Source organism: Hibiscus syriacus, unplaced genomic scaffold (assembly GCF_006381635.1).
Source record: "Hibiscus syriacus cultivar Baekdansim isolate YM2019G1 unplaced genomic scaffold, ASM638163v2 tig00111234_pilon, whole genome shotgun sequence".
Lineage (NCBI taxonomy): Eukaryota > Viridiplantae > Streptophyta > Magnoliopsida > Malvales > Malvaceae > Hibiscus > Hibiscus syriacus.
The window spans coordinates 319,871-345,134 of record NW_024063028.1 but is presented as its reverse complement, the minus strand read 5'-3'; the positions used below and the strand labels follow the sequence as shown (position 1 = coordinate 345,134).

At 35.0% G+C, this 25,264-nt stretch overlaps 2 protein-coding genes and 3 pseudogenes across 4 annotated transcripts; 3 read left to right on the top strand and 2 right to left on the bottom strand.

The window, feature by feature from the left end:
* Window positions 1–487: 487 nt before the first annotated feature.
* On the top strand, window positions 488–3,281 carry LOC120156698 (annotated as a pseudogene).
* A 21-nt stretch (window positions 3,282–3,302) lies between these two features.
* Window positions 3,303–5,710, bottom strand: LOC120156677 (annotated as a pseudogene).
* A 1,828-nt stretch (window positions 5,711–7,538) lies between these two features.
* Window positions 7,539–24,157, bottom strand: LOC120156678 (casein kinase 1-like protein 3). Of its 3 annotated transcripts, XM_039167971.1 has the most exons (15): window positions 23,825–24,157; window positions 23,694–23,734; window positions 23,472–23,541; window positions 23,219–23,367; window positions 22,954–23,120; window positions 22,765–22,826; window positions 22,616–22,679; window positions 22,450–22,534; window positions 22,234–22,360; window positions 21,793–21,875; window positions 21,567–21,624; window positions 20,489–20,616; window positions 20,111–20,295; window positions 16,184–16,185; window positions 7,539–7,549 (listed from the first exon to the last, which is right to left on the bottom strand). In XM_039167971.1, the coding sequence occupies exons 1-13, from the start codon at window positions 23,898–23,900 to the stop codon at window positions 20,119–20,121; spliced, it is 1,287 nt and encodes a 428-aa protein (XP_039023902.1). In that variant the 5' UTR covers window positions 23,901–24,157; the 3' UTR covers window positions 7,539–7,549; window positions 16,184–16,185; window positions 20,111–20,118. The 3 variants fall into 3 exon arrangements, with proteins under 3 accessions (XP_039023902.1, XP_039023901.1, XP_039023900.1); XM_039167970.1 differs by lacking the exons at window positions 7,539–7,549; window positions 16,184–16,185 and adding an exon at window positions 18,700–19,239; XM_039167969.1 differs by lacking the exons at window positions 7,539–7,549; window positions 16,184–16,185 and adding an exon at window positions 18,700–19,220 and having other exon boundaries at window positions 23,825–24,156.
* Window positions 16,057–17,450, top strand: LOC120156697 (annotated as a pseudogene).
* LOC120156696 lies at window positions 17,534–18,063 on the top strand. The gene is made up of 3 exons (XM_039167980.1): window positions 17,534–17,556; window positions 17,656–17,826; window positions 17,929–18,063. The coding sequence occupies exons 1-3, from the start codon at window positions 17,534–17,536 to the stop codon at window positions 18,038–18,040; spliced, it is 306 nt and encodes a 101-aa protein (XP_039023911.1). The 3' UTR covers window positions 18,041–18,063.
* Window positions 24,158–25,264: the final 1,107 nt, after the last annotated feature.

Below are 25,264 nucleotides of genomic sequence, written 5' to 3'. Positions count from 1 at the left end.
AACAACTCAAACTTTATTTTGAAAAAAAAATTCGAGTCGAATTAATGAAATTCTAGTTGAGTCTAACTGAATTATTCAAAAATAAAATAATAAAAGTTAACTATAATTACTAAATTTTATTATTTTATTAAATAATATAACATAAAAATTAAAATATATTGTTTTATAATTTTCTTACACAAATACAATATACGTTTAAGAAAAATCATAATTTAATACAACATACCTTCAAGCTGCATATACATTCCTTATTAACCGATTATTGGGATCAAACGTTACAACGAAGCCCATTATAAATGGAGCCAAGTCGGCCCATTTTTTTTTTTTAAATAAAAGAAAATATATTTTTTTCAGAATATCACCAATGCATAGCCATACGACGTCGTTAGAGCCATATTCTTTCATTGAATCGATAAGAAAAGATTTCCCCTTTTCGGTTTAGTTAGCTTCAGCTTTCTACACTGAAAGCTTAAAGTAATGGCGCTGAAATTTACCATTTCGCTCCGCCGTCGCCGAAACCCTCATCCGAAACCGCCGCTTCGATTCCGCCTCCAAGATCGCCTCCGCCATCGAAACCTCCGCCGCTTCACCACCAAAACCAACAGAAACATTCAAATCCTTCGGCTCCCCTTCCTCTTCCTCCAGACCTTCAATTCCAGGCAAGAAATCCAAGTACTCCAAACCCCCAAGCCACCCGGCGTTTCGAAAATCCCCCCGAACAGCCAATCCTCCTCCACCCTCTCCACTTGACAAGAAACAAGCGAATGTAGCCGTTGGCGAAGACGGCCTATCATTCGTCATCGACGGTGCGCCGTTTGAGTTCAAATACAGTTACACTGAGACTCCGAAAGTGAACCCGGTAAAGCTAAGGGAACCACCCTACCCGCCATTTGGACCTACGACCATGGCTAGGCCATGGACTGGCCGAGCTCCACTGCCACCAAGTAAGAAAAAGATGAAGGAATTCGATTCTTTCGTGTTGCCTCCGCCTAACAAGAAAGGGGTCAAGAGCATACAGAAACCCGGACCGTATTTGCCTGGGACTGGTCCAAGGTATGTCCAATCGAGAGAGGCGATTTTGGGAGATCCTTTGACTTCAGAGGAGGTTAAGGAGTTAGTAAACAGTTGCTTGAAATCTGAACGACAGTTGAATATGGGTACTAATCCGATTGTTTACTACTTATTTGCATTTTCATTTCATAAAACTGAATTTCTCGAACAAATTTACATACCATCTTCCATGTTAAGTAAACTAAAATAGATTATGGGATTTGTTCGATAATCTGAACCGTACCGCATTGCCCTTTTATTTTGTGAAATTATTTCTTTGATGTTTAGGTAGGGATGGTTTGACGCACAACATGTTAGATAATATACATGCTCATTGGAAACGTCGAAGAGTTTGTAAGATAAAATGCAAGGGAGTTTGTACGGTCGATATGGACAATGTGTGTGAGCAGCTAGAGGTTTGTACTTCTGTTACTACAATTTTTTTAAAGATTGGTTTATCACGACTTGTGTTATTGGTTGGTTTACGAATCGTTTTGGTTTGTGTATCATGTTCGTTTTACGAATGATTTGTCAGGAAAGAACAGGAGGTAAAGTTATTTTCAGAAGAGGGGGAGTTGTGTTCCTTTTCCGAGGAAGAAATTACAATTATAAACTCGTCCACGTTTCCCTCTCATGCTGTGGAAACCTGCTAACCCTGTGTATCCGCGGTTGATTCAGCGTACTCCGGAGGGTCTAACACTAGAACAAGCCACTGAAATGAGAAAGAAGGGGAGGAAATTAATGCCAATACGCAAACTTGGTAAGCTGCTGGTAGGAGTGGACAGTGAAACTTTATAAAGAATGCTTCAATTTTGCCCGTTTTAAAAATGTAAAAATTAATGTTTTGCAGTGAAGAACGGTGTGTATGCTGACCTTGTAAAAAATGTTAGGGAGGCATTTGAAGAGTGTGAACTTGTCCGGATTAATTGTCAAGGGGTTAAGAGAAGTGACTACCGGAAAATTGGTGCCAAACTTAAGGTTCAGTATATTTATATAGTTTATGTATTTTGTTACAACTGTTCCTCATATAGAGACAATTAATGTCCTATAACTTTAATTATTCACTTGCAGGACCTGGTCTCATGTGTGCTAATCTCATTTGAACATGAGCACATACTAATGTGGAGAGGAAACAATTGGAAGTCATCCTTCTCGAAACCAGCAGTAAACTCGGGCATAGAAAAAAACACAGCAAACGAAGCTTCCATTACAGGACAGTTGGAAGGACAAGAATTGTCACCAGCTTATGTTCAAACAGCTTGTTCAAGCTCGCCAATTGTTAGTTCTCAAGATAGTAGCATTGAGCAAGATAGTAGCATCGAGGAAAGGGAGTCTGTTGAAAATGACTGGGAAAATGTAGCTCCCAATACAAGGCCAGGTACAGTGTCGGCTATTGAAACAACATTAGATGGAATAGATTATGCCAGTGATGAGTCCGACAGTGAAGCGAACACCTCTAGAAGTGCAATGTCTGATGATCTCATGTCAGCTGATGGTGAATCTGAAAGCATGCCATATGGTCTTGTGCCTATATTAGATAATTCTGGCAAAGCAAATGAAGAGTCATCAGCTATGCCAAAGGAAAGTGATGTCAGGCCCGGGAGTCCTGAGAGTAGTCTAAGCCATTCGGAGTCTTCTGTTACTAATTTGTTGAATCGTGACAAGCCAGAAATTGTGGCTGAAGCTTTACCGGATATCAATGGGCCAGCAAAAACAAGTTCATCTTGTACTGAGAGGGTTTTGCATCTAATGAAACAAGCTGTTGAGAGTGGGAGTGCAGTTGTACTAGATGATGCTAATTTGGATGCTGATGAAATATATCGAAGATCCGTTGCCTTTGCCCAGTCTGCGCCACCCGGGCCTGTTTTTAGGCGACAGCCTCGTAAAGTGGCTATCCAAAAGAACGAACAGCAAGAAGAGCATAGGAACTTGTCAGTGAAGGAAGTCACAGCAGTTCCCTATAAGAGAGGAAATGAAAAACAAGCTTCTAAAACTCGAAGATTCAAAGACATGGTTGAAATTCATTCAGACGTCGTACCGAAAGGAAGCCTGAGAGTTGATGAACTTGCTAAACTATTAGCTTAATCCACTTTTGTAGGCATACGTTTTAGCCTGAGATCTTCCCCTGCTTATGTTCATTGCATTAGGTTCATCTTTTACATGTATTTATGAAATGCCGCTAAGGTGTTTCGTAGAAACAAATTAGAGAAAATCAACAAGCTTATTTCAGTCATTACTAATACTGTATTTGCTTTTTCACTTGCTGCTTAAAAAATTACAGTAAATTATTTCTGAGAAAATCCAACAACTTGAAAGTGAAGAATGTTAACAGTGTTCTTTTAGATGATATTACATAGTAGGCTTTTTCCTATCCTTTTCGTCATCATCTTCGACAAACCTCTTCCAGAGCCAATGATCCTTCCAGAGAAGATAGACTTCCTCAATCGGAACTCGCTTTGTTTCTGGCAGGAGGAAGAAAATGAAGCTGCTCATTATGAGTATCAAACCAGCGAATAGCAAGAAAATCCCATACTTGAGGTGACAAAGCGACACCAAAAAGCACTGTGCTATCAAAGCTGTGAAGAGCATGTTGACACAGACCACCATGCTTTGGCCAGCTGATCTAGTCTCCAACGGGAAGAGCTCGCTCGGAACTAGCCATCCCAGAGGACCCCATGACCGTCCGTAAGCAAAGACGAATAAGCAGATGATCACCACAAGGAACCAACCAATGGCTTGTGGAAGTTTTTCTCCTTCTCCGAACTTAAGGGCCAGAGTTATGGCCACCGCGATCTGTTTCACAAACTCAAATCATTATATCTACTTACATACAATGGTTCTTGGCAACAAAATGGGTTTATAACTTACCATGTAGCAGAACATCTCGGTGCCGGCTTCCAAAAAGAAAGCTCTTCTTCCAAATCTGTCCACAAACGCCATTGAAACGAGTGTAGCGAGGACAAGCGTTCCACTCGTTAAGACAGAGGATATGAGGGAGGCCCCTGAGCCGAACCCCAAGGTCTGAAACATTACAGGAGCATAGAAGAGAATCGAGTTCATGCCTGTAAGCTGTTGGAAAGCTGGGATTCCCAAAGCCCCTAATACCAACTGCGGACGATTCTTCCTCTGCAGCAGGTTCCTGAACGGATGCTTTATCGCCCGTGCTGTATCGCTGGCCTCGATAAGATCAGCAAATTCGGCTTCGACATTGGGGGTACCCCGAACTTTTATCAACACCCTTTTTGCCTCTTCAAGTTTTCCTTGTTCTACGAGGCTGTTAGGCGTCTCGGGTAACGCGAGGCCGCCGAAAAACATCAGTGTAGCCGGGACAGTAGCTAAGCCAAGAGATAATCTCCAACCCCATGGATGGATCTTATCTGTTTTATAGTTAATCAAGTTTGCTACAAGGATTCCCATGCAGGTTGTGAATTGGAAAAGCTGGTTCACTGCTCCCCGATGCTTCGCCGGAGCCATCTCGGAAAGGTACAAGGGAACTGCCTGCAGCATCATAAGTAAAATTAGTGACCACCGTTATATTTTCAGGCTCAAGGAGCTTTTCTCTTACTTGATTCCCAAATCCAATGCCGGCACCGAGAAGAATCCGTCCTATGATCAACATTGAGATATTCACCGCAGCTGCATTGATGACTCCTCCTAGGAAGAAGCTGACAGCGCCGACGAGGATGCTGGCTCGACGTCCTTTCTGCCTCGTTACATAGGAGGCTCCGAACGTCGAAACGAGACCGGCGAAGTACAAAGAAGACGTGAAAAGAGTGAGCAGCTGGTTGTCGTATTTGCAGTAGTCAGTTTCATGGAGATGTGCTTGCTTCCTTCTATATATCTTTGGGAAAAAATCTTTCAAGAAATCATCCATGGAAGTCACTCCACCTGCAACACAAAATTAGTTTAAAACCAAACATAATCTCAGTGATCATATATATATATATATATATGAATATGTTATTTTGATGAGTTAGGAACTCAATTAGGTGAAACTCCCCATGGTTTAGCAGCATTCAAAACAAATTAAGATGAGATCATTTACTTTAGAGTCCTACTGGAAATCGTTTCCTTTTCTCTCTCACCTACTTTTTATTTTCTCGGGAAAATTTTATTTTCTCTTTTTTCTTCCAACATGTGAAAAGGTTTCATGAGATCCAGTAAATCTGGAAGATATAATACAAATCTAAGAAGATTTCAACATTAGTAAACAATCAATAAATGAACATAATCAATACAAAAAGAGACAAAAACAGGCTGAAAATACAAACCAATGAATCAAAAGTAAAGAAAAAAACACAGTAAATCATACAGAAAAAAAATCTCACCAGAAACACCAAGATCATAACCAAAAAAGAGATCCCCCAGTAGAACCAACAAGGCAAGCAAATATAAAATAATTGGTAATCCTGTATTCATACAGATGAGCTCTCTTCAAACTCCCTCCCTCATTACCAAAACCTCCACCCGCCATGGTGGAAAATGCAGTGAACAAAACAAGAACAAAAATCTAAACTCTGGGTATTGAAGAAGATGAAAAGCAAGTCCAGAAAGCGATATAAATAGGCAGCAGAAAGAAACCCAGAAAAGAGCCAACGCCTTCTGGTATGAAAATAGTCTTAAATCGGTAGGTATTATACTATTTTAAGTCTTTGCATAAAGGACAAACAATGGAGAAAATTTATGCAAGTGAGGAAGACTGTTTAGCATACACATTCATACAGCATACTACTGAATAACAGCATAAAAATCACGGATTTAGGTGAGAGATAATAAAGATCTCTCTTAACAAATAGTCGGAGGTTTAATCCTCGTTCTCATTATAGAATAATTTTAAAATTTATTACCGATATCTATTTTTATTAAATTTACATAACGAAAAATATTAACTAATCGTTGAAATCTTGATAAACCAAAACAATAAAAAAAGGCAATATCTAGCTGTACATTGAATCTGGCAAGTTGGATGTTTTATCTAAAATAATTTAATATTTTTGTGTTTATCTATATAAATTTACAGCTAATTTTAGCTAATCCACAACTACAGATTGCCTAAGCCACTAACAAGGAGGGATGAATATTTGATTTAAATTCTATCTGTTTTAATTTAATTCAATTTAAATGTGTTAAAATTTAAAAAAAATAAATCAACTTTGGGTCAAGATTTGTGAAGGATAAGGTCTGACAAATCGAGTTTAGATTGAAAAATATATGATCCAATCCAAGAATAATAATATAATTAATCTTTATATATTTAAAGGTAATTACTATGATACTTCTCTCTTTATTTTTAAATTATGTATCTGTTTTACCTAATATTTATTTATATGAGATGAATTGGGTGCGATACTAATTTTTATCTTAAAAATCGGTCAGTTTCAAATCATATAAACATTTTTAACTTATATTAAGTCGGATTTAAGTGGACTAATCCATGTTCAATCTAAACTCATAATTAATTGGATTATAGCAAATAGTTTGTTTAAGGAAATATAAGCCAATGAGAATCTTGAATAAAAAAAAAAGTAATGTATAATTTGTTAAGATTTATAAATTCGGTCAAACAAAATTATTATATTAGGCTATTTATTTTTCCTCAAAGAGATTGGATAAGATGAGATTGATGAGGAGCTACCTTTCAAGCATTGACTTTTCATTCTACTATTATTTGACTGGAAAATAAATTTAGGCTTATTTGAGAAGTAAGCCCTCAAACTATACCTAAAGTTGTTTTTTGGTTTGAACTAGTTGCCTAAATTATAATTTCATAACTATTTTGGGCCAGACTGGTATTTCCTTAAAAACATCCCTTCAGCCTAAATATTAAGTTTATAGATTTGATCTTTCGATGATCGTTAATCGAATAATGTTGTTCTATATAACGTTTCTCACTTGTTGATCATTCAAATTTTCGAATAAACTCATCTACTCAGTAATAGATAGAAACATAATTGTGACTTGAACTCTAAAGATAAGTTTAATGTTTATTAATAGAAAATTACATGTTAGTATGTATTTGATAGATTGAAAGATGTTTTTTTAAGGAAGATAACGATTGGGTTCAATTTGGTTACAAAATTATGATTTGGGTATTTAATTTAACTAAAAATTAAACAAATACCCACTTACAAAATGGTATAACTTTAGGACTTATTTTACATATAAACCTAAATATTTTATATATATCGAGCTTATCCCTTCGAGACGACTTCTCGTTCATTGAAAGCCAATGAAAATTTGTTGGGTCATAAAATAAAATATAAAAATAAATTAAATTTAGTCATGTAAATAAAAAAATTAATATATCAAATATTTTTTATTTAAATATATAATCTAATTCTACTCTAAATAAAATCGATACTGTATATAACTATCAGATACCAATAAATTAATAAAAAATAAATATAACAATGGCTCATGAAAATAAAAATCAAGATAGCAGTCACAGTTCCATGGTTTAATATAATAAATGGTATTGAAATTCAAAACCAAATGACAGCTTTTGAAGGTGACTTTAATAAAGAATAGTTAAGAGTTTGATAAATGGCTACGATGTGATGTCATTAGGGAGGGTTTTAGCCAACCTGATAGATTCAAAAATTTTACATCAATAACTCGATCCGATTTAAAAAATATATACACTCAACTTGACCCAAACCTAACCTGACTTTTTTAGATAAAATCTGAACTCGATCCGACCCGAAATAATAATAAAATATTATTTTTATTCAATAAAACATTCTTAACCTTGAGGTCATGGGATCGAGTCCCATAGAGGGCATTTCATAATTCGGAGGTCTCCTACGGAAGCTGCTCTCAACCTGGTGTTGGGGACAACCTATTATCTTACCTCCCATCCCATTACATATGGAATAAGGACAACTATTTTTTTATTCAATAAAATAGTGATTTAATTGAAAAAAATAATATATATATGTATTATTGTAATTATTCTTAAATATATAAGATAAAATTATATTTATTGAGTCATGTCGGGTCGAATATTTTTCACTTAAACGCGAATTCACCCGAACATCATTTTTAAAAAATCCGACCCGAACTTAATTTTTTAAAAAATCTGATCCTATCAAATCAGGTCTAATCAAATCTAAACCGTTGATTTGAGCTACCATGCACATCCCTAATGACGTCAAGCTTGTCTGCTAAATACTTGGGTTGGTCAGCACCATCCACTTGACTTTTGATACTTGCAATAAATACGGTGCGCTTACGCATAATTTCAACAGATTACGGGCGTCGAAAAAGACTTTGTTGTCTTCTCTGTTGTTTTTGTTTTTTCTTTTAAGTATTTAGCTTTTATAAGTTATATTTTGACTACTTATTTATAATTTACCATACAATTATTTTTTAACCGTGACTTTTTTTTACTCTAAATATCTACGACTTAAAAAGTATTTCTGGCAATTTGAAGCTGGAACAATGTTAGCTAAAGCATCGTCAGAATCCTAAAAATGAGGACTATAGCTTATCCTCTATTTTTTTTTTCTGGTTCTCTGCAAATTAAGGAAATCTGGGACAAGATTTGGGTGCAAGGGCAGAAAGTTTATTGGCATAGACTTATTTGGTATCCTATACATATTCCAAAGCATAGTTTGATTGCTTGGATAGATTACCTACCAGAGATCGATTACAAAGAATGGGAATATGCACTGAAGAAACCTGTGTTAACTGCAGCAATTACCAAGAAACAAGGGACCATCTTTTTTCTCATTGTTCATTGGTTGTTGGTCTTTGGAAGTCTATCTTAAACCAGAATGGGATGAATTTTTACTACCCTGACTTGGGAAGAAATGGTCTCTCGGGCAAGCTCAACTTGGAAAGGGAAGTCCCTTATCACCACCATCTTGAAGATTTCTTGGAATACATTTATCTACTCCTTGTGGCAGGAAAGAAACCAGAGAATATTCAGGGTCGATTCAGAACTGTCGATATTATGCTCAAAGAAATCATTGATGCTGTTGGTATTCGGCTTAGGGGTAAATCTATAAACAGACTCGATAGTACTAACTTTTATCTTTGTAATACTTGGGGTATAGTTCAACCAATCATTGGTTCTTTTGTAATTAGGCTATTTAGTTTTCTTTTGTTGATTGGTTGATTGGTTGTAGCAAAACATTGCTATTTTGGGTAATAAAATCTGAATTATTCAAAAAAAAGTATTTCTTATTCTAATATTTATTTTCGATTATTTTTTAGATTAATATTCATTTTTGTTACGTAAGATAAAAATATTTTTTTATAGAATATACTTCTACAAAAATTAATTATTGTAGATAATGTTTTCCGTTGATGTGGCATACATAACTTTAAATTTTTAAAATTTGACTGAAATAAAATAAAAGGAAGATTAAAAATATAAAAAAAGAAATATGAATTATGTTTAAAAAGTATAAATACGCGTTATGCGTGTCAAGGACTAGCAAAAGTATGAGTTGAACCGGACGACAACGATGCACATGTATTAATCTTATATTCAATCACTCAATAAATATATATTTAAAATATTTTATTTAAACACTTAAAAAGTAATGTAAGATTTTATAAGCTTTTGAATGTCATAATAATAAATTATTCTAAAATAGGTATTATTTAGGTTATGAAAAATCTTCAAACATTAGCTATCGATATTTCAGTGGTACGTCATGTTAACAAAAATAGTTTTTGACTTCTAAATTTCAATCAAAATATTAATTTAATATTAATTTAGATAGAGTGTAAGGCCCATTTCAATTGGATCTTAAGCAAGTTGCTAAGAATGCGAATGGAGTCTAGGAGATTGTTATATCCTTGTGTAAATTGGAATCAAATTAAGGGTAGATGGATCTGGGATAATGTTCGAGTCAGAAGGGAGAAGGTGAACTGGCATCGTCTTATTTGGTTCCCTGCTCATGTCCCTAAGTTCTTAATCTCGTGGATGGCCATCCTTGATAGGCTGTCTACCAAAGATAGACTTGCTCGGTTTTGGCTTGGTTATTGATAATATTTGTGGGGTGTGTGGCTTTGGTATGGAATCCTGAGATCATCTCTTCGTTGAATGTCCCTATGCGAAGGAAGTGTGGGGTGCTGTTTTACTCTCTTGTGGTCTTCGATATGAGTCATACAGCTGGGAAGAACGTTTTAGTTGGTTGATTGGGAATTTGAAGGGCAGATCTCTCATAGTGTGTATCCTTAAGCTTGCTTGGACTGGATTTTTGTATTTTATTTGGGAAGAGTGCAATCATAGACATTTCAGTGGTTTGACTCGTTCGGTTAATGCAACTGTGAATATGATAAAGGAGGCTGTGAAAATTAAATGGTATAGATATTGCATGTATAGGCTTGATGATGTAAATAGGCATTTTTGCATAAACTGGGGTCTGATCTAGTACTGAGAGTGTATTATGTTTGTAGCAGCTAGTCTTCTTTCTTTTGGATGAATATAAATTACTTATCAAAAAAAATATTTTTTAATAAGTTTTTTAATAATTTCGTCAATATTTGATTTATTGATCAATTGATTCAATTGAGATTTATATGCGTCTATTAAAGGACGACTCTTTCAATCCAGTGTACTTTATTCATAATATTAGAATATAAACTTTTAATTTTATTTAAATGAACTAATATTTTATCCGATAGATCAAAACAAAAATTATTCACCTGAGAGAAAATATAATAAAATTATATAATATAAAAAAATATTTATTTTAAAGTTTCGGTTTGTCGTATATTTACACACTTTGAAGAGCTCTAAAACGGTATTTGTTTGATGCCGTTTTTGGCAATTATTTTCGACCGCGCCAAGGGGACCTTTTAAAGGTAAAAATACTAATCAGAACATTGCAGCATTAATGAAATAATTTGTTTTCGTTAATTTCATTAGAGGAACTTAAATTATGTCCAAATTTCTTAATTGAGTCTGTCAAATTTAAAACCTTTTATGTCGAGCATTTATAATTTGAATTGTTTCGAACTCAAACTGACATTTAATATTTAAATTAATATATTAATGAATAAAATATTAATACCTTAAAGATTCAATTAAAATATTTTAAAATTTAATAACCAATTTAGAAATTAGACAACTTTATATATTTGTGGGAAAGGGAAACGACCCTAGACTCAAACTTATAAGTTATAACCACTTTCTTACTTAAATTAAGGTCACACTATCTGTTATATTCTTATATTTTTATGAAAATAATCCGTTTAACTTTTGATTAAGTAATTTAAATTTTGTATAATTTGATCTTTGAGTTTAGTTTAATTAAATTAACATTTTAAAACTACGTCCCGACGTTTATTTTTCATTTAAATGATTATACAATTTTGTATAGATGTTTTGTTGAGTTTTTATTGGTGTTATTAAAAAAGTACTAGGTACTCTTTTTCTTCTCCGCTATCTCAAACGAGTTCCGGCTTGATCGAGTTACGAGGGAGTTTTAAGGAGGCTCCATTTACTATTTAAAATAATTGAATATCATTGTCTAATTCATTGAGGATTTATAGAATTAAATATTAGGTTTGAAATTATTCTGAGTATATATGAAATTTAGTTGATGCTGGGAGTTATAGGAGAAGACTCTTTCTAAAATTTCTAAATATCAATCAAGTGAATTAATTTATTTTCATGCAGATTTTTGTCTATCATCTAAGTAGTTGTTCATAGTTTTTTTTTCGGAGTTGGGATGAGTACTATTTGATCTATTATGATAGTTTTTTTACGATCATAAAGATATCTCTCCAATGATATGACATGTTTTATCCATCTTAAAATCTCACAGAAAATTAATAATTTTGAAGAGAAAAACTATTAATTATATAAGTTTTTAAAGTATGAGAAGGTGAAAAATATGAATTTTGAAGATAGAGATTTGAGTTTATATAAGATAGAAGATAATTTACCTCTAATAAGAAATATTTATAATTATAATTCAAGTTTAACTGTATTTTTTTATTTACATTTTAAAAAGTATTAATAATTTATTCTATTTCAATTTTTAAGTTACTACATTTAAATAAATAACTTTATCTGTATTAACCAGATACTTTTTATTAACATTGCCCAAACTTTTCGTCATATAAAATATTCTTTTATTAATTATATATATGTGCATAAGAATTATAGTTGAATTATATTTTTGTTTTTGTGTTATTTTGTTCTTTTTCTTGTTGGACAAGTAACTACAGTAGTAGAGTATAAGTTTGATTCTAAATTTAACAAAGATCAAAGTTTTAAACTATTTTTTCCCCTTGTTCTCTCTTAACAAAAGCTAGAGCAAGAGGTTTGAGAATGTCTAGAGAATTTAGGGCTTCTCTTCTACTGCTTTCAACGTCGTATGATTCATTTTACTCAAATATCGACGAAAGTGACGACTTGCCTTTAAGCTCCGATGGCGTCGTTGGAGGGTGCAGCAAACCGGCTGACAAGCATCTCGCTGAAACCAACGTAAATTCAGATGAGCTGATTAGCCCCGAAATCGATGGAAGTGCGGACTTGCTTTTATGCCTCGATGGCATCATCGGAAGGTGCTGCGGACCCTTTGAGAAGCAGCTCACTGAAACCGACGTGAATTCAAAGCAATACAGGCTTTCGATCCCTAAAGAACACAAAGAGGCCTCTGTGTCGCTGTTATTGAAGGAAGATGAGGATATCGAACATGGGATTCCGGCGAAAGTTTATGATGGTGAGTGGAATGAGTACTCGATGATGTTGAAGCTTTGGTCGAATAAAATCCATGTCCTCAAGGATGGTTGGATGGATTTCTGCACTGATCATGGTTTCCTTAAGCATCAAGATTTCGTTACATTGCAGGCCTTTAGGCACCGTTGGACCGAAGGTCTCTGCTTTCAGATCACATCGAGAAGAACGGATGTGTTTGAACCGGTTAAGAAGATGAGAAAGCTTAAAGGCTGATCAGATATTACGAGTACGATTTGATATAACATAGTGAACCATATGATGCTGGAAATAATATGAGAAGAGACGATATAGGGGAAGACCCTTTCTAGAATCTCTGAATATCAATGAAGTTAATTGGTTTATTTTGATGTTGTTTTATGTTTTAATCATACATTCTTCAATTAGTGTTGTACCCTCTTGTTGAATTAATCTGCACTATGTTAATCTTTTAAAACTCCAAATTGTTAATTAAGCAGATCATAATTTCAAGCAGCCTTTGGCACTTACATTATGTTGTTGATTTTGTGTTTCTGGTGTTGACACTAGTTTTCGTCTTATGTTATTATATATTATTATACATATTAATATATAATTATTATTATATATTATTATTACAAATGGAGGCCCATTTACAAGAGGACGACCCGGTTACAAAGTAGGCTCACAGGCCCAACTAGTCTACAATCAGATTTGGCCCAACAACCTAGTCCAGGCCCAATTCCAACAAGCCCACGAGCGAACCCAACTCTACTAGGGTTTCTCTCCATCTTCTCCAACCGCCAACAGATCCCAGTCGTTCGATCTCAATGCAAATCAAGGGTCCAGATCGAGCCAATAACAACCCTAGAAACTCTAGGGTTATCATCTTACCGCCTCCACAGCTCCAATTCGGCGCTGCCACGCCTCCACCACCTCTCCAAAGCTATCTTGAAAGTTCCAGAAGATCAACAAGAACAGCACAACTCACTGCCTAGGGTGAGTCACCACCATAAATTCGATGACTCATCGGATCTTGTTATCATTACACCATATCTTCGAGGGCTATAAATAGCCTTGACCCTGCAAACAACGAAGACAACAACAGAGAGCAAGAAACACATAGACAACAAGAGAGGAACAACCACAAAAGCAAGGAAATAACACAAAGAGCAAACAGAAGGCTACCACAACGATCCACATCAATAACAAAAAGTAAAGAGAAGAGAGCGAGGAAACTTACCCTTTCCGAAGCCCAAACGTTGTCGAGAAAGCTATTTCACCGAAGATAAAATCCAAGATCTAGTCAGAGTGACTAGTTTTTAGTGAAAGAGAAGTGTGGATTCGAGTAAAGGGGCCTCGATCTACGTTTTAGGTAGGTTAGGTGTTTTTCGGCCACCGTGGGTGGTGGACGGCGATAGCGATTGACTGTAGTACATGGCGGTCGACCGGTGATCGACCTCCCTCAGGCAAAAGTTTTTAGAGAGATGCCTCGTTTAGTGAGAGAAGCAAAAGAGGAAAATGGGAGAGATGGTCCTTAAAGAACCGATTTTGGGCTATTTATACCGTCTCCCATACTGCGTCGTTTTGGGAGAGGGGCTTTCGTGTAATTTAGACAAGGTCAAACTATGTCCGTAGTGCCTCAAGCTTTGTATTCTTCCATTTTAGTCACTGAAACCAGGTTTTGAGCATTTCAATTTTAGTTTCGCATTTTAATTATTTTTATTTTGGTCACTGCTATATATATATATATGTTAAATCACATGTTTAGTACTTAAATATTAAAAATGTATATTTTAGTCTCGATTAATAATTTAGGGTAAATTATATAATTATCATATAATTTTGATATTATTTCGAATTAGGTTGATTAATTGTACTATTTATTTTTTTAATCACTATTTATTATTATAGGATTAATTATTATAGTGCTTTTGTATATTAGGTTAATTTTAAATTTAGTCTATAGAGTTTTAATATTAAATATTATAATAGTGTTAATAATATTTATATTAAATTTTTAGTATTTATATTAAATTAAAATTAAAAAAAATCATGATTTATTGCAAAGACATTAATTAATAAATACGGGTATCAATTTTGGGCTTTGTGGAGATGTTAATCCTTTCCCATACGTAACCGACTTCCGAACTCATTTTTCTGGTAAGCAGACCCAAGTTGTATTATTTTAATATTATTCTTAGGAATTTTATTAAAATAATATGACATTTTGGTGACCAATCTCACCAAATAAAATATTGGTGGTGACTTTATAATTTGGTGTTTCATCTGATTCATGGAGGATGAACACTTACTTTTTCGAGACTAGTTACACTGTTTGGGGTGTACTATTTGCACTCTCCGTCGCTGGACAGAGAAACGTCTCGACATCGGGTTTTAGCCATTTCTTTTTCTACAATTAAAGTTTGGTAAGAGTAATTTCACAACTCGGGCTAAGCCCGTTGGGCTGTGTCACAAGAGTATAATATAGAATTATCGTCTTTGAATGCTTGTCAGAGATTCGAACATGAACAAATGAGTGTCCTCTGCAGAAGGATCAATTGGTATTTGTTTACAGAGGACACTCTTTTGCATTTGAGGATGTGGAGGTGCAGACAAAACCTTAAAAAAACTTCTTTAATGATCTTTCCAATGCCTGCGTGCTGATGCAGAAGCTGCTTCAGTGAACTTGAATGCTAAGCGTAAGATGTTGTCGGTGCGGGGCCACTCGGTTATCGAAGACCGGCCTGAACACTGCTCTAATAAAACCTGGAAATGGTGTTAGCACTGGTCGGATCAAAATATTCGAAGGTGGTGATCATTTTGAACTCCATTAATGAAGACCGTGTGAATAGAAAGCAATGAACAAGGTGTAAAAAACCACCTTTGCATGAGAGGAATGGTGTAGGCCAATGTACTATTAGCTCCCCGCTAGAATAAATTTCTGGAGCAGTCGGCCAATGAATCCGTCTTCAATGTCCTTGTTCCTGTACCAAAGTGTATACTTAGCTATGCCCCAACTCTTCATTTTCCCTTGCAAGGTAACGTAGACTGCTTGAATTACACCCTCCACCCGAATCTAAACCGACTCGAGATTAGGAGCTCCACTCAACTCAAATTTTGAGATAAAAACATACACCCCACTCGTTATATATATTATTTTTATTAGGTGAAATAGGAGTAACTGAAAAAAATAGAAAGATATTATTGCAATTATCTTAAAATATATAAGAGATAATTATAATATTATCTCGAGTCATATTGAGTCAGATTTTTCACCTTAAACTCGACCACATCCTTCAAAAAACTCGAGTTGATGTGAACCCAAATTTTCAACAACAACAAAAAATGACCCTATACGTGCATTTGGTCATTTTGGTATTGCTGTTGAGGATGTAAGTTTGAACTTTGCTTCCCGAAATTGTTTTGCCTTTTCCCATTTTTAACGAAGATGATAGACTGTGCTGTAACAACCACTAGATTCTGGTATTCAAAGCTGAATGCTTATATTCTCTGCTGATCATTAGATTACCAAGACTGTGGAAATTATAAAGGCCAAGGGTGGAAAAGTAACCAGAGAACCTGGTCCAGTGAAAGGTGGTTCCACTGTAATTGCATTTGTTGAGGATCCTGATGGTTACAAGTTTGAACTGATCGAAAGGTGGCCTACTTCTGAACCTTTGTGCCAAGTAATGCTCCGTGTTGGTGATCTTGAGCGTTCCATAAACTTTTACAAGAAGGCGAGATTGCTGCAGAAGCAATGCACTTTTCTTTGGGCGTTTCTACATTTTAAGTCTTGTAATAGGTCTTAGTCTCTATCTTCTTTTGTTGCAGGCCTTTGGCATGGAGCTTCTTCGCACATGAGATAATCCAGAGTACAAGGTAATTAAGGGCTGCAATTAAGGATTTAAGTGTGTATATTGTGTATGTGTACTTATTGTCTTGATTAGTTTGATTGATGATAGTATTCATGTAACATTTAGTATGTCGGATATGCCACTGACCTACATTTATGATTTTCCATTTAGTATACGATAGCCATGATGGACTGCGGGCCTGAAGATAAAAATGCTGTGTACAACTATGGGGTGACTGAATATGTTGAAGGAAATGGCTATGCTCAGGTAGAAATATTTCTGGTTTCTTTTCACATATACGTCAAAAGGATTTTCATTTTTTGTTTGAAAATATTACTGCATGCAGTATGTTTTCTTGATTCTATACGGGAACGAAGTTAAAGCCACATTACTCTCATCTCTACAGATTGCAATAGGCACAGATGATGTTAGAGGGTGCTAAACTTTTTGGTGGACAAAGTATCCGGGAACCTGGACCATTACCTGGTATTAACACCAAGATCACATCATGCTTAGATCCTGATGGTTGGAAGACGGTATGCCTTTCGAAGCATTTATACATTGTTCAGTTCTTTATCGTTCGACAGTATCACTGCCGTCTATCGAAAGAAAGTATATCAAGAATGTTTGTGTGTGTGTATATATGTATATATATATATATATATATGACTAATTTCGCTCTTTAATTTTTCAGGTTTTTGTTGATAATATCGACTTTCTCAATGAATTGGAGTGAGTTTTGAACACATTCTCATATCATCCTCTTAACACTGAAATTCAAAAGCTCAAAGGATTTGTGGAAGAAATTTCCATTATAATTCCGTCAGTTTCAGTTTAGTTTTCTTCTATTTCTGTTTCAGCCAAATTCAACTCTCTTATAGTTAAAAATAATTATTATTATTTTATGGAAAATTTTGTTTTTTTTTTCTCCAACTATTTCACAAAACGGCTATAAAAATACAGCAGTATGTATGACACTTCCCTCTCCTTGTAGCCGCAAAAACCACCTGCCTCATATCTCGATTCTCATGCATGACACTCTTTCTTGTACTCTGACATTTCTGTGCTCTAATTCTCATGACAATCAAGGTGTGAACCACCTTCTACCGAATCAAGGGTACCGGCACCGAATAGAAGTTCAAGACTTGAAATAGGGTCTCCGATAATCGTCGTTGAAGCACCCAAGGTGATAAAGACTGCAGCATCGGTTCCATGCCTCAGAGCTAACTCTGGCCTCGTGAAGCCTGGAGATTTTGGAAGGTATTTTTGTATGTGTGTGGTTATGTATGAGCTGTTTTAACAAATACTTAATGCCCGCTTGTATTGAATTGAGCGGCTGAGTTTAGCCTTTGTATGCTGCAGAATTGTTTCAAGAAAACCCAAAGATGCATGGGCTGTTCGTCTTGCTATTGGCACCTATCTTTTAGATGGTAAGTACTCCAAAGCTTTGGAATTTGATGAATCTGAAGAATGATATTGTGAATTGATGATATACATTAGATTTTTAAAATAGTCTGATAGAACAAGTATAAATGTAATATTCATGATTTTTTCCGAATATATATCCATTATATTAATGAAACGATTACCTTTTATGGGAATCAATCAGATTCAATTTATACATTTTTTTATGTTTTGTGTTCGTAATCGTGTTTTGCTTAACTGGAAATTAGGTTCAATTCTGATAGAATTTAGATCAATTTTAACATGGCAAACTGATTTCAAAACAACACAAAAATAGGTATTAAATGCATATATATATATATATATATATATATATATATATATATATTCTTTTGAAGAAGAAAAAAACTTAAAAGGGGGAATAAATTACAATTAATAACTTTCATAGATTATTCACACGCACAATACTCCCAACATTTCCTTCTTTTATATTAATTACTAAGCTCGCTCTGCAGTGCCCAGTTTTCCCAACATTTTAAGACCAACTACAGGCATAAATTGCACCAGCTTTTGAGAAAGCATATTTAATAACAGGCGGTGTCAGTAACTCTACATACCTGAAGGAGCTTGAAGCAAATGCTACCGTCAACCGGTTTTGGTAGCACAGGATCTCGAGACCTGACTAGAACTTGTGTCAATAAACTGAGAAAGTATTCTTAAATTCAACAATTGGTGAAAGGGAAATGTTTTATCACCCCACCTGGTTCCAAACTTCAAACACAGACATGAAATTGCTCATAAAGTCCAATCTTAGCCACATCGAGCTCCTCAGATCTCTGGAATCCGAGTGGCCATAGTGAAAAGCAAATTTTAGTTTAGTTTATATCTTCTCTGACTATCCCGAACAGCTTCTATTCGGGTTTTACATAATAAGACAAACTTGGTAGTTACATATTGTTGGCATAGTACCCTGTCAACATTCCAGTCTATCGGAGGTGAAGTGTTTTTGTAATAGATTAACCAATTCCACCAAATCAAGTTGAAATCGAAGGTACTGCTCAACTGTAGATAGTAGCAGAACCAAGGACTAAGGGAAAGATATTACCATCACTAGTGTCATCAGTGTTCACCTGTCGGAATTTAGCAGCCTTTACTTGATCTGCCATGGTTAACATGTACATAAATATTTGTCTTAAGATCTTCAAATGCATCCCTGAATTATGATTCCGTAATCTTCCCTCGTGACGGCACTGTAGCCAGAAATGCATACTGCAAATTAGAATGTAGGAACTGAACAAAAACACAGATATTAAAGTAATGCACATTGACGGCACAGAACAGCTAATTTATTATCATCATTCTTATACGACAGCCTAGAGAGTATTCTGGTCTTCTCATGTTCAAACACAAAGATATTGAAGTTATGCGCACAAACAAAATAGACATCGGAAAGGCTTTTGAATGGGGGAAAGCCATAAATTCCACGACCTAAATGAGTCCCTCGGATGGAGCAGATAAAATCATAAATCATGCAAATAAAAGATACCCAATGTGCCAATCAGATGTCAAATTGAAATAAAAATATCCAGGGGGCAGCAATATATTCCATTAAACATAATTAAATTTACATGAAAGTGGACGGTTTCATCTCACATATCATAGTATTTCGAAACAAAAACTTCCGCCTTTTGTTTTCAATATTTGGAGTTGATAATTGAAATACAAATAGATCATATCATATAAATTTTCCCTACTTCCCCCACCACAGATAAAGAGTTTGCTGAGGTCATTTATGACATCTATGTACAGCACAGGAATCAAACACGGTTCAGTATCTGTTTTTCATAACAACCAATGTTCATGCGACAGAAACTTGAGATTCTAAACGAACAAAATACAAATCTTCATTTAGCAGCAGATTTGCAGGTCTCCAAAAAAGCGCACTAGATGTATCACAATAAAGCATAACATGAAATCACCACAATTCGCACACGCCTAGATGTATCACAAGAATCTCCTTGACCAGAATCATATCGAAAATATGTTTTGCATGTTTGGTCATGATGAAAGAATACCAGCATTAACTGCATTCGGATAGATGTCCAATTTAATTAAACTGATCTATTGGCTGATAAATTACCATTTTCATCATTTGGCAGAAGAAATGCGCTGCAATGATGAAATCAAACTACTTGAAGGTCCAATTTTGTTCCCCTGTCCACGGCTGGAATTAGCAGCTTCAGGGGGCAAAGTTGATTTCTGACCATTTCTTTTTGAAGTGCCAGCAGGTGAAAATGAAGACGAAGGAGTATGAGAGTGAAAAATCTGCCAAAATAAACATTAAAATTTAAACAACGCAAAGATGCTACAATGCAATACAATACAAAATTAAGAAGTAAGAAAAATATTTCCTAAATAGCACAAATCAACAACAAATATCTACACAAACAAGAGTTTGATTAAGAAGTAAAGAAGAGTAGGTAGCATAGATTTTCCATATATGAAAGGCCACACTTACATTTTTATCAAGAGAAGTATCAGAAATCAAGTTCTTTCCTGTTGCCGGTTTAAATTGCATGTGAACACCATGACCCAAAACATCGCTTGATCTATTGATGTCAGTTGAATAAGTAGCACTGATGCCTCCTGGCAGTTAAAGAATGGCCCACTCTTAATGTTATCTCCAAGCAAAACAAACATCATGAATAGCAGAATTTTTGAAATCATTCTAAAGATAATGATTTATACATAAGTGATTCATATTATCTATCAATTTCATAAATTATCAGATATGTGCTTTAACAGCATACAAATAATCATCCTAGTTGCCCATTATTAAACGTGCTGGGCATCTCGTGTCTACCTTAAGCCTCTTCTCCCCACAAAAAGCAAAACCATCAGGTATTGTTACCTAGCTTCAGTAACCAAAAACAGAAATAGTAACTATATAGAAGGGTGCCATTCTGTTCTTTAAATCATCTTTTTAACCAATGTGATATTACAGATATATAAAATTCAGTTCACAGAAAGAAAGACAAAAAAAATGTACTTTACGGATTAGACTAGGCACATTGACTTGTGAAATTAGAATACATCTAATTTAATGATAAAGTAGATGGTTAAGAGGAAAAACATTCTGAGAAAGAAAGGGAGAGATTTTGAAATTGTACGGGATTTTGTAAAGAAATTGCTATAATAACCACACTTAGGGAGAGTAAAATATTGGTGAACTATATAGTTAATTGTTATGTCCAAGGCTTAACTTATGCAAAGAAATTTTAGATCAACTTTTCAACATTTTTCCCAGAAGGGGAAATAAACCCATACCATTTAAAAAATTTCTTTACTGAAAAAGAAACAAATGCATACTGTTCACAGACCAAACAGACATGAAAAAAGAAAGTGACCACGAGATTAAAGTTCTTCTGACCATGATGATTTAACTTAGTTACTAAAGACATACTCCTCAAATTAGGACTTAGGAGGTCTCTGCTTTTGACTTATTACAGGTCTTCTAGGATTCTTTTGTCCAATAGATAAAGTCCTCAAAACATCATTCAGTCATTTGAGCACAAAGCACATCAGCAGGAGCTAACCTCGATGATTGTCCGCGCCAACTGGCAATGGCCGATTACTGCTACCTCCGCGAGTTGACTGTAATTGGGGGAAATATAATTTTGTTAGAAAGAAAATTCCATATAAAGGACATATAGCAAAACTAGTTAGGTTGGTTCTACAATTTAAAGCATTAGTTACTGGATAAATACATTTTAAACACAAAGACACAATTTTTGTTATAAGGAATAGAAGCAAGGTACTAACAGACAATTGAGGCTGAGATCTACTTTTCTGGGCCTGCTGGTACTTGATGATTGTCCAGTCAAATATGTAGTCAAAGTCATAACCTAACACCAAAAAGAACCAAAAATTACTTTGCAGCAAAGCATATACAGAAATTTTCATCTATACTCTTGTCATCATCATTTTCTAGTTCAACATCCTGATACTTAGACCAACAAGCCAAATGGCTTAGGTCTTTTAGCATATTTTACACAACAATGTCAAAGGTTGCGCATTGAAATAAGGAGTCCTTTGATGAAAATATAAGACATAAGAATATAGCATATGCCAACTGTAGAAATGTTATGACCACCAAGCAATACAAGCAGTTGACAATTTCAAGCAAGGGGATGGGAATGGGAATGCATGAAAGATAAAAACTGCATTTTACAGAAATAATAGGTAGAATGCATACAACACTACCTTCACGAGAAAATAAATCACGGAACAGGCGCTTCAAGAATCCATAATCAGGTCGTTGATCAAATGTCAAGGAATGGCAATAATGAAAGTAGGATGCAAACTCCACCGGGTGAGACTTACAAAGAACCTTGATAACAGGAGGAAACAGAAACCATGTTAACCAAATCATAATCGAACCACGAAATAGAACTCAAAGAAGAACCGATGCAAACACACCTCAATAGGCGTGGACACCTTCTTCTCACATATTTTATCATATTTCTGCTTCTTTGTGGCAGCTTTCAAACCTTGCCATGGAAGGCTATATCATGAAACATTTTGGTTGGTTTAATATAGAACAGCATATACCAATTCATAAAACCACTAAAAATAGATTATCTACCTTCCTCTAAGAAAATATAGAAGTACATAGCCAAGTGACTCCAAATCATCCCGCCGACTTTGCTCTGGAACAAAAAATATTATAAACCAATATGCAAGCAAATGAATAACTGCTTGATCCATCTTTGATGAATGACCAAAAAGGATTACCTATTCCAAGATGTGTGTTGCAACTTGCATAACGTGCAGTGCCCGTTAAATTCTTGTTTTCTCTGTGAGAAGAATTTTTTGTCATAACAGGAACTTAATACTGAACTATTACATAACTACACTGAATATATTTAGCAATTCAAAGAAACACAAAGGTAAGAAATAACAAAGTACACTAGAAAACTATACCTATAGGGAATGTGGCGATTAGTTACAGAGTCTCGATATCTTTTTGCAAGCCCAAAATCAATTATGTAAACCTGATTTGCTTTGCGACCAAGTCCCATGAGGAAGTTATCAGGCTTTATATCTCTATGAAGAAATCCCTTCGAGTGAACATATTCAATTCTTGTAATCTAAAAGCATCCAACAATTAAAATGCAAAAGTAAGTAACAATTTATACAACCAATCCAAAATAAAATCAAAATGGAAATGCCACAATTTTTAGTTCACCATTTGATCAGCCAATATTAAGACGGTTTTCAGCGAAAATTTCCTGCCGCAGTACACGAAAAGATCTTCCAGACTCGGTCCAAGCAAATCGAGAACAAGTACATTTTCTTCCCCGTCAACACCTGACCATTTTATGCTTGGAATTCCACCTAGGAAAAAATCAAAATCATCAAAAACAACTCATCAATTCACAATTCTTAAAAGCTTCAAAAATCAAATAAACAAATTTATTCCAAGTAGTAGCAAGGCATACTTCCTCCTTGTAGAATATTGTACAGTTTGGCTTCGTAAAGCAGCTGCGGATGCTTTGTTCTCCTGTTCTCCTGTAACAGTCAAAATTAAAACAATTTACATAATTTTAAATTTTAAAATTCAAGCAATTTTCAACTCAATCTCACATTTCTAGACTAAGAACCATAAACGTCAACCAGATCATGATTCATGAATCTAAAAACACAAATTAAGAAACACTTACGATCTTAATAGCGACGATCTCAAACGTATCGATGTGCGTAGCTGCCAAAAAAATCATAAAAAAATCACTTCAGCATATACGTAAACACAACAACAACAGCAAAAGTAAAAAAATAAGATGATTAGACGAACCGAGATAAATTTCACCGAAGGATCCACTACCGATCTTACGGCCGAGCTTGAATTTACCACCGATGATTCTGTCCATGCTTGAATTTGACCGACGACTCCAATCGATCAGATTCAGATCATTAAAGCCAGAGCAGGAGCTTGGAAGGGTTTTTGATAGACTTTTTAGCTTTGTTTTTCCTTGTAAAAAAAACGGAACCACAAACAGGAGAAACCTCGCAACAAACGACAGAAAGGAACTGCGTGGATTTTGAGAATGATGAATAACGGATAAACAAAAATTAAACAAATATTTGGAGGGTAGTTTGGGGATTTATGGTATGTGAGAAAGAAGATCATTGGCCTGTTGAGTAAAAACCTGGGTTTCTCGTGAGGTAACTAGTCAATATCCTCTTGATTATAGTATACATTTTAGTTTCATTTCTATTTTTTAATAATTATAAAATAGATTATTATAATTTGATTTTAAAAAAAATTGAAGGGGTTTAAGTTAGATTTACTTAGTTTAAAGTATTCTTCGGTGAAAAGAATATTGAATTTGTGTTTATGAGGTTAAAAAAATTGAATTAGAAATTTTGAGGTCCAACGCTCGTCAAGGATGGCGACTGATAGTAAACAAAAATGAGGGTGGTCAGTAACGGTCGATGACAGAAGACTATGATTAAATTCAATATTAAATTAATAATTTATCTAAATTTTAAGAGTCAAAACAATACAACAACAACAACAACAAAATCATATTCTCATACGCAATGGGATAAGGGGATGTAGGGTAGTAAGCTGCCCCCAACATATAGTTGAGAGCAGCTTCTGTGGAAGACCTCCGGCAGTCAAAAAATTTAAAATAAAGATAAAATGCAATGCATGTATAAATAAATAAATACATAATTGAACAGTCTTCATATGCAGTCTTTATATGCGCGTTTGTAATGGGAATTAATCCCTGCAAATAAATCTCTGCATGTAGACAGAAACGTAAGACAAACCCGGCTAAATTTAAAAAGAGGAAACATGAAGAGAAGGATACACAGAAGTCAACGATGGCAAACTACGAGAATGAATAATGTCAAATGAGATAAAACCTAAACTAAGACAACACTACTCAGCTACCCTAGTTATAAGCCTTCATAAATTCCCATGACATAAACGTATAAAAAGTATAAGTCATGGAAATTACTACAAAGGCATTAAAAGAAGACATAGAAGATACACCCTATGGATGTGACCCGCACTACTCGGATATCATGGTCTTAAGTCTCCATAATTTCCTATCAGAGGTCATGTCCTCAGTAAGGGCTAAATCCTTCAAATCAGATCTCAAACAGTCTTCCCACTTCCGCCTTGGTCGTCCTCTCCTTTTGGCACCGTCAATTGTAATTGACTCTACCCTCCTGACTGCATCCGACGGTTGTCTCCTAAGGATATACCCAAACCACCGTAGTC